The sequence below is a fragment of the Scomber scombrus genome, chromosome 4 (assembly GCF_963691925.1).
Source record: "Scomber scombrus chromosome 4, fScoSco1.1, whole genome shotgun sequence".
Taxonomy (NCBI): domain Eukaryota; kingdom Metazoa; phylum Chordata; class Actinopteri; order Scombriformes; family Scombridae; genus Scomber; species Scomber scombrus.
This window is the reverse complement of record NC_084973.1, coordinates 22,856,407-22,866,243: the sequence shown is the minus strand read 5'-3', so window position 1 is coordinate 22,866,243 and position 9,837 is coordinate 22,856,407. Positions and strand designations below refer to the sequence as shown.

The 9,837-nt window shown below is 41.0% G+C and overlaps 1 protein-coding gene across 2 annotated transcripts; it reads right to left on the bottom strand.

Annotated features, from left to right (window-relative positions):
- Positions 1-8,789, bottom strand: vdac3 (voltage-dependent anion channel 3). Of its 2 annotated transcripts, XM_062418422.1 has the most exons (10): positions 8,662-8,766; positions 5,868-5,984; positions 3,963-4,034; positions 3,753-3,802; positions 2,638-2,790; positions 2,450-2,502; positions 2,103-2,330; positions 1,740-1,890; positions 1,077-1,134; positions 1-986 (listed from the first exon to the last, which is right to left on the bottom strand). In XM_062418422.1, the coding sequence occupies exons 2-10, from the start codon at positions 5,980-5,982 to the stop codon at positions 895-897; spliced, it is 972 nt and encodes a 323-aa protein (XP_062274406.1). In that variant the 5' UTR covers positions 5,983-5,984; positions 8,662-8,766; the 3' UTR covers positions 1-894. The 2 variants fall into 2 exon arrangements, with proteins under 2 accessions (XP_062274406.1, XP_062274407.1); XM_062418423.1 differs by lacking the exon at positions 5,868-5,984 and having other exon boundaries at positions 8,662-8,789.
- Positions 8,790-9,837: the final 1,048 nt, after the last annotated feature.

The window sequence follows — 9,837 nt, the reverse complement described above, 5'->3', positions numbered from 1 at the left end:
TAGTGTTTGACATTTCTTTATTCCATTAATTCAATAAAATCATTTGAGGTCCTAACTGTTGGCTAACTTTCCTATACAAAGCACAGCACAGGTAAAGTGAAATGTAGTGGTGAAGGTTGAACAGGTACAGGGCACAAAACGAGACAAAGAGGTGACACAGAGCTCCAAACTGCCATCAACCCTTTTTTTCTTTTTTTTACCAAACAGGAACCTGAAAAATAGAAATTTAGGCAGCTGAAGGTTCACAGTTCACAGCTGTGTTACTGAGGTTAAATGCTAGAGTCAAAGGCTGAGAAGGATCAGCCACTCTTTGTCTGTTCTGCTGCGGTCTCTTCAGCTTTTACTGCATCCATTTACAGTCACTGTACTTGTCAATGTGACAACGAAAAGTCAAAAACTTCCCTCCAGCCTCGAAAGCATGCAACAAAACCACAATCTATCAAAACACACACCCTCTAATAATCTAATTATTATGTCTAAAACTCAAAAATAAAAAAAACAAACTGAGCTGACCACACAGTTAAAATAAGAGGGTGCTTTGAATCTCATTCACTCATGACTTGGCTGCTGTATTCTGATAGTAAATAGTCCAGAATTGGTTGTGGAATCTGTAAATAATGGAAAATGGAAAAATCACTAACACAAAATTATGCTTGATTCCTTTTAAAATAATGGTACTGGAGGTCTTGGGTTTGCAAGGTTAAGGCCAAAGAATGTGTGTGTGTGTTTGGACTGTGTCTGCGTGCATGTATCTGTGTGCGTGTGTGTGTAGGATGGAGGGAGGGTGTGTTTAAGTGTCGCTGAGTGGACCATTGAGGTGTTGTCACATTTGGGCTCTTTATTCTTCTCTTATGTTGCTTTCCTCTCTTCCTGTCTGTCCTCACCGCAGCATCTTTATGCCTCCAGCTCGAAACCCATGCCGACCTTGTGTCCGCCACCGTTAACGTTCTTCCCGTCAACCAGAGCTGAGAGAGTGAGCTTCACTCCTGTAGGGAAGAGCGTGAGATTATGTATCAACTATGCCGGTCGTGCAATCTTACAGAAGCCAGCGATAAAGAAATAGGTGATAAACTAACCAGGCCTGAGAGTTTGTGCGTATCCAACTCCAACGAGGCAGGCGTTGTTAACTTTGGCCTGTGAGGAGAAACGAAACATCATGGAACAGGTGAGCTAATCATGATCACAGCATTGAATTGTAAAATCTTAACAAAGAGAGGGAATTTGGCACAAAAAGCTGCAATGTTGACCAATTTGAAGAGCTGAAGCCTTATTTTATATTCAAATAATCTTTTAAATACATTTTTGCACAGAAGGGGGCTTGTGGATTTTGGTCCCCCATCACTTACATTTTAAGTGCATTATGAAGGGATCTTCTAATGGCCGGTATGAACAGGAGGAATTATTATGGCAAGAAAAACATGTCAGTGTTCGTTTGGGCTCCTGACTCCTGGAGACTAGAAATCCAAGCTGAAATAGCCTTTAGTTTTTCTTTTCCCCTAATGACGTCACTGTACACGTCAAATGCCTCCGCTGGTGCCGGAAGAACAGAAGAATTTTGCAGCTGTGATCCAGAGACACATCAGCAACAACTGTAGGCATTTTTCACACTATATCCCTACATCAGATATCTAGAGATGAGGTTGAATATCTGCAAATTGGTCCTTTAACACTGCAGTTCTTGTCTAGTGGGGAGTTTGTTCTTAATTAATTGTTCATGACACTTTAAAGCCAGTTCTTACAGACAGAGAGGCGTCCTTATCCAGTTGGTATTTGGCTCCAATACCAAATCGTGTGTTGTTGCTTCCGGCTGTCCAGGCCAGGTGGACCGCCGTCTCCATGTTGCTGTTCACCTTTTGGTAAATGGAGCCGCCAAACTCTGTGCCGTCATTACTGAAATACAACAACAAAACACACTGTAAGAACTGTGAAAAACACACAAGAAAAGCAGAGATCAGGCTGAACTTAATGTTTTCTTCTGTGGCAATGCTTCCTCTCTCATTGTTATATCATCATCACATCCCTTTGAGACATTTCTGTGACCTTTGGCTAATTAAACAAAACTGCCTTTCCTAGACTCTGTTCACTGAGATGTAGTAACTCACACGTTGGTGTGAAGCTGGAAGTCACCGGCCTTGTAGCCCAGGGCAAAGTTGTTCTGGGTTAGTTTAGATTTGGCAGTGTCAAAAGCCAGCTGGTAGCCAGCCAGCCAGCCCTCGTAGCCCAGCACAGCAGCTGCATGGACGGTGGGACCGGCCATGTCAAAGTCCAGGTCACAGCCCACATTGACAAAGTCACGCTTGTAGGCAGTCTTCAGTTTGGCACTCTTCTTGCTACAGAAATAGAGTAGATAATATAAGTATACTGCATTATTAATATATATGTAATATACTGTGCATCTGTGTTGTTTGTTCCATTGTAAACCTCTTATCAAGAACAGGATTGCTCTTACCCGGTGTTGGGCACAAACGACGTGTCCAAAGCGAGCTTCAAACCCTTTGCCAGCTACAGACAAGAGGACATGGAGACACATAACATAACATAAGGTATGTTTTTAAAGCTTTTTCAGACTAGTTAAGTAAAATCATATATTCTTAAAGTATTCCATGATGTTTTTATAATATATAATAATCATGCTACCTGGTCTTCCAAGGTGATTTCTGTGGTGAGAGTGTTGTCTGTGTTCCATTTCTGGTTGAAGTTGAGGCCCAGCTCCTTCACTTTATACTTGGTCTCCAGGTGGCCTCCTGACTTCCCTGTGTCTGTGTTGTTGGAGCCGGAGGTGGCAAACTCCTGCGGGACAAAGACGGTTGGAGTAATGATGTGGGAGATGGAAATGGAGATGGAAAATGAGGTGGGAAGAGGAGCAGAGAGGCACGTGGCCACATTAAAGCTCAGCTACAGACACTAGAGGCAGAGATGAGAAAGCGTTAATTCCCTGCTCCTCATCTGCCACACAATCCTGAAAAGCTACACCTTTAGGGGATATACTTGCTCAACTGGGAGTGAGAAGATGAAGAGTTGAGTTGGGAAGGAAAAGTGAAAATATAGGTACAGTAGGACTGTGAGGGAGAGTATGGTTGTGAGTGCAGCAGCTGGGGGTAGCAGTGCCACTTTAGATGAGCTACTGCTGCAAAAAAAACACTTGGCAGAAAGCCTGCACACATCATCTGCACACAAACACTACTGGCTTACGCTGCAGTGCACCTGTGTTGCATCATTACATTCGCACACACACTCTCTCTTACCATCTGACAGGAGTGTCCAAAGAGGAAGCAGAAAAAAAGAGAGAAAAGAGAGAAAGTTAGAACCACAGAGTTTACAGTACATGCAGCAATTTATCCGCTCACTGGGAAAAACAAAAAGCAGCACCACAGAAAGGGGAAACCTGTGAGTTTGGTTTGGTAGGATGTGGGAAACTCTGTATGCAAGTGATCATTATGGTTTCACCATGGCAACATGTTTATAGCAACCAAGACACACAGCATGTCTGGAGCTAACTAAACACTTGGTGAAATGGAGCACTTTTTTCCCCATAATGATACAGCATCCTGCCCAAAGGAGGAGAGGATGAAACTTGTTGGACAGACAGTGTTATTCTGCTGACTCTGGCTGTTACACTGAGTACATGTCAGGCTGCAAACACACTCTGATATGGACTGCTGTAAGGCCGTGAGTCAGCCATTTGATCTACACAGCAGAATGCTAAAAGAGAACATGAATCAAAGGCTGACAGAGATGACAGTAATACTTACAACACCACTCTGGGACTTGGTCTTCACATCCAGCTTCAGGACTCCATAGCCTGGTGTGAAAGGAAATTGAGGAGGTTAAAAAAAACTACAAAAAAAGGGTGAAATAATAATGTATATGTGTGCTGCACAGCATGACTCTGAAACAGCTGTAGCAAAAATAAACATCTGTATTTAAAAGGTCACAAATAAAACAATGTTCTCTGTACCTACCATAGCCCTTATTGAAGATGTCTTTGGCAGATTTCCCCAAGTCTGAGTATGAAGGAGGGACAGCCATTGTGCCTGAGGAAACAGATAGGCATCTTAAGTTTTCCAAGTTGATTCAGAGCAATAAAGCACCCACACATACACACACGCTTCGGTGCATTAATCTGACTGATGCAACATAAAAGGATACTCCAGCAATTTAGTAATGCACTTCCACAGAGTTGGGCGACACATAACAGACAATAGGCAAAAACAAGAGATCTTATCCCCAGTATAGGTCACGCTCCAAAAACCCTACATTAAACCCCAGTAAAGGCCAAAATCTTTTATAATGTTCCAGTTTGTAAAACAGTTTTTATGTCAAAAGGCCCAGGCTTTTTTCAAGCTCCCTCCAGAGCAACAAAAAATATTTTAAGTACTGGTAGGCCTGTCACAATAATCACGTTACTGATTTATCGTACAATAATGTAATTATCAACATCATTATGTCTATATGTCGACTTATCGTATGATACATGGACATGATCTTTATCATTGTTTTCACATTCGTCTGCTGAAGATGGAAACGTTTGTCTATGCTCACTTAATCTGAGTTTAAGGGCTGGGCCTTTGAGCAGGAGTTGTGACACCACTTTTATTCTGGAGCCAATCATGCTTCAATATGCAACTTACACTAGTGTTATGTGGAAACTTGAAGCCTCCAGTGCACAAATATTGACAAAAGACTTTACTGTGAAGTAGGAAACACCTTTTGTCCATCAGTTAAAGTTTTAGTAAAATATACAATATTTGTATATTCATCAACTCTGGCATATTCATTTCATTTTTAAATGTGGGAGGAGGAATAGATGGAATTTTAAGGTTTCTAAATTAAATACATTTTTTTTCCAAGCAGAATTTTTTTTTAAATATATCTCACAACTTCACAAATTAGAGGACTGTCCCTTTAAATCAATATGCTAGAACTAAAGCTCCCAACAAATACAAGCTGAAAACTTCTTGCGATACATGAAGCTCTACACCCTTGTAGAAGCAACATGTAAGTGCTGTATTCATTCGCTCACACACAGCATCACACATTACACTTTCCACTAAATATTTACTTGCAAACAGAGTCAGTATACATAGCGGGACGCTGCTGCCTCAGCTGGGAGACCCTTACCATCTGGAGGAGGCCTGTGTGGACACTGGTGACATACAGCTTTTCTCCTCCCCCTCTGTCTTCCATGTTAACCCTATTGATTGCCTGGCAGCAGTCCATTAGCAAGCAGTAGAGGCTGTTAAAGTAATGGGACTGATTCTCTACGAGAGAGCGTCTAAAAATGTGCAGGAGCAAATATTTAAAGGACCACAGAACCATTTAATAGAGTCTTCTGCATGACTTTCTGCTGTGTTTTAATATTACAAACATCCCTGTAAAGCTATGCCTTACAAATATATGTAATTTGTATGGTGTGTAAAGAAATACTATGCAAGCGATGGCAGGAGAGCTAACATAAGCAGCAGCAGGTTTGGTTAGTCAGCAACTAACAGTCCTGCAAACCACTGCACTGCACCGAGCTTGAGACAGTCATCAGGGTCCCCTGAGTCAGTGTGTGTGTGTGAGTGTGTGCATAATCCAGTGTGTGTGTGAAGATGTTTTTTGACAAGGTGACTTTGCAGGAGCGAATATCCTGCATTCACTTAAAATGTAAAAATGGTTTACATGCGTCTTACAGCGTCTGTTCTACTGGTCCCCTAAATGTTAATCTCACTTATCACATTTCTTCTGCAAAGGATGAAAATGTTGTCACCAGAATCAAACACAATGGAATAAGACGATCATTTTGAGCAAGATTAATGTTGATCAAGGGACCCTGATGATGCATCATCTGTCTCTACACATACGCACAACCCCCTCACACTCACCATGTCCCTTGTGTGCGTGGTGTTGACATGTCACACACTCGCCTTTGTTCTCTGCCTGCATGTCTTTTCCTGTCTTGTCCTGCTGCACCACACTCTCCACTTTTTTCTCTGTCATGTCTTTTCAGAAGAGAAAAATGCAAGGAGGGTACAATAGAGAACTTTGGCAAAGTAGTCCTGCACTGTTTTTAGCAGCAACAGCACAATATGCGGGCTTGTCTGCAGCCGCTGCCAATATTAGCGTGTTCGTTGAGCATGCAGTCGTAGCTGGCGTGTGTTCTACGCAGAAAACTGTCTTTGTAATTTTGTACAGTACGTGCATACACCAGCAAATGATGAACGTATGTACTTTGTGCGCAACTTGCGAACAAGATAAGGTGCAATCCTTGCTGATATGATGTAAGATTGCTACAAAACGATAATGTACTACAATGCACCTACGAGAGCAAAGAAAACATAGCACATTATATGGATAGGGGACTTGCCAGAAAAACTGCTTCAACTGCACTTTTAAAAAGCCCATGAGTCATTCACCTCTCTTGTGTCCCCTATAAGCCAGAGGAGCAGAGGCCTATATGTAATCTGTCTCCAAATTTGCCCTTTCCACATTCATAAGTCGTGGGGTTGCTTAAGATCGCCATCTTTCTCGTGCACAAACACCTGTCATACGTCATAAAACGTGTTAAAGAGTCGTGTCTGTCTCTGCGTTCTGCATTTCTCATACTCTGAGCAACTGTGTGCCAGCCGAGCGACATTTTGCTGACTGCGCACAATTCCTAGACTGTCTTTGTCACTTCACCTTCTCAACACTCTTCACTTCTATCGCACAGACCATTTTTGACCCTTTCGCTCCTGGCCTTCAAATCTCAGTCGCAACAGTCTAAATTTAGCCACCGGTGAACCTGACACTATAACACATGGGCCAGGGATTTCAAAATGGGTCCTCCTTGCTACAGGTTCAGCCTTTTAAAGCCCCTATAAAAATGAATTCATCTGTCCTCATTGTACCTCAAACCTGTATGTATATGTAAACACACTCCCCCTCCGCCTGTTGTCTAAACCTCTCTGTTCAGCTGCAGCCGGATGGCCGAGCTCAAAGGTCAAAATGAGACCAATAAACAACAGAAACATGTGAAAGGAAAACCACCACACACATAAAACAAGATGGTGGATGCAGCTGTTAACAGACAAACACAGTCAAATAGTACCTTTACAAATACAAATCTCTGTATTTTTCCAATTAATGTGCAGGTTTATGTGTCATTGACATTTAAGACATTATCACTTGTGAACAAATAAGTTGTTTTTGTGAAGAGATTATGAAGAACACATAATATGTTGTGACAATTTCAACTCACACATTCAAGACCTGCCACTAAAAATCACTAATAATGCTCAAAAAGTGTAAACCATCTTTTTAGTATATAAAATGGTGAGAAATTACCAATTTCTTGTATTCTTAAGAGAAACCAGCGTTACTGTCAATGTGGTACTTCAAAACTGTCTAGTAAATTATGAAAATGTGTTAATTTTTATCTAATAATTTAATCTACAACTAAATATGTTCTTATTCATATGTGAAGTGTTTTACATGTGTATGATTAGTCATTCATGTAAGACACTTACTAATGAACAGATAGTAAACCCCAAACTATAAAATTGTGTAAACAGGCAGTTACCCAACCCTGTTCGAACCCTCTGATAACGTGAAACCAAGACAAGTGTGTGTGTGGCATATAACAGAAAGAATGTGTGAGTGTGAGATAAGGTCAAGAGCAGTCAAGTTACACTAAGACAATTTATAGCTTGGATGTAAAGCGCATAGGCTGGTGGTGATGTGCTTGCTCCATAGTCACATCAAGTGGACTTGAATGTGTATAATGAGTTAGACTACTGTTGAGGGTGCACACCAGTTATTATACCACATTATAACTGATTAGATTTCTCACCTACAAATCAGGTTAATAAATACACACAGTCCTGATTTCAGAACTTTGGATAGCGACCCTACCACAGACCACAATCTCCTGTTAATATATATTTAAAAACAGCTAAAAAAACACAGGTTTCACTTTTACCTCCAAGCTGACCTTGAGGTTTCCCTTGTATACTAAATACTCACACTATAGATGTCTACTGCTCTGTCTATAACAGCCCTGATAGCTACAAATTGTACTAACATAAGAAGGAGTGTGTAAAGGTAGCAGTGCCAGAAGATAACAGGCCTCTGATATGTAACCGTTCGTGGACCTTGTGCCTTCACAGATGAAAGGTTTAACAAGATTTCACGTGTCCCTGTCCCATAAGCACAAATGAGTGTTTTTATCTGCCAGATGTGTCCACCTCTGGTTTCCATTGTTCATACGTCAGTGAGTCAGTCTGTTGTGTAGCTGCTTACAAACACTGCATAATCCTCACTTTTTGAAAAACATATCCTTTATAATTCATGTATTCCATAGTGGAGGCTGCCCTGCTAAGATACAATATGCCACTTTTAAAGAAAATAACACCCTCTCTGTGCGCCATATCAATACTCGCAAATTCATTTCACCTAGTACACGGATCAATTCAGAGGCAGTTAACAGCTGTGAATTTCAGTGAACTAATGTGATGCACACACAGGCCTGGACTGGATTTAAAACCCTGGCTGGCACACCCGCTTGCTGCGCTGCCACCCCCTTTATGTGTGACTCATATCTCGCTGACTGTCAACAGCTGTGAAAAAACATGCAGTTAAAGCAACATTAAACCATAACTTTTTAAAGTAAGATTGTAGTAAAAGTGCATTATTTCCTACCTGTATTTGTGTGGCGGAGTGTGCAGAGTTTGTGAGCGCTGGTCACTGCAGCAGCGGGGCACCGTGAAGGAGAAACAGAGACGGACACACTGAGCAGGCGCAAGTCAGACCTCCGGCCGAGGGAGGGGCCGTTGTGCAATTGACATTGAGAAGAAACTTGCAGTTTGTAAATGTTTTACACATGAGGTGGATCACATAGTCCACAATGTGAGCACATATGCGGAGAAAATCCATAGTGCTCAGGAAATCTTGTGAGTTTGGGAGAGGCTTGTCTGACAGTATCACCCTAATGTTCCTATAATATTCATGGTAATAGGGTTTATTATATCCCAATTCCAAAACATATTATAGGATAAGTATAGGCTATCCTGGGTGTAGTCACCTAGATTTGAAAACTAAAAAGTAAAACTGATTCCAATGTGTCCAAGGCCACTAAAGAAAATTCAAATCTGAGAAATCGAGGTACACTGCAACAACTCAACATATTAATGATGGTAAATTTAAAATTATTTTTTATGATATGGTCCATTTTTTCATAATAGCCACTGCCAGTGTGAACCAAGCAGGGAGGATTTATATGTATTTATGAGTACTGTACTTGTTTTTGGTGTAATAAGACTCTAGCACCGCTCGGGGGCAATGACCGCTAGCAGGTGACTCGGTTCAATGTGACCTTAAACTGGACTGTCAGGCAAACCTTAATCACAGATTGTGTGAAATGTAGCAACCTAGTACAGTCCTACGATTCTATGGTTATATTTGAATTTAATAGTAATATAGTTAAAATGTTGTGTCTGGCAGTCCTAGTGGAATAACTGTTGTTTGATGGTTTGAAGTCAGCCTGCAAGGCAAAACTCAGGGATCAAACTGCAAAAACCAGAAATAAACCTGCTAGAACTTTCTCTAGGACATCAACACAGGTGAACAGGCTGTTAAACAGGGGCGATTTAGACCCTTTTTAAGGGGCGTTCAAGTACCCCTAAATTTGATCTCAGCACCCCTAAAACAATAAATAAATTATCATTGTATTTTTCCCCTAAACATTAAAATGTTTTTATTTTAACAGCTTTGTATAGTTCCGTCATTAATATTGTCTTTCCCTCAGGGTTTATTATCTATCTTAGAGTCCTCGCTGTAGAAATCTGTGATTGTTTATTCTGAACCATTATTATTATA

What these genes read in the sequence shown, in the direction of transcription:
- vdac3 (XM_062418422.1), bottom strand. Translation starts at nt 5,982, where the DNA reads ATGACAGAGAAAAAAGTGGAGAGTGTGGTGCAGCAGGACAAGACAGGA. An exon ending in CATCTTCAATAAGGGCTATG is followed by an intron (nt 3,803 to 3,962) that starts GTAGGTACAGAG and finishes CTTTCACACCAG; the next exon opens with GCTATGGAGTCCTGAAGCTG. An exon ending in CCAAGTCCCAGAGTGGTGTT is followed by an intron (nt 2,791 to 3,752) that starts GTAAGTATTACT and finishes TTTGTCCCGCAG; the next exon opens with GAGTTTGCCACCTCCGGCTC.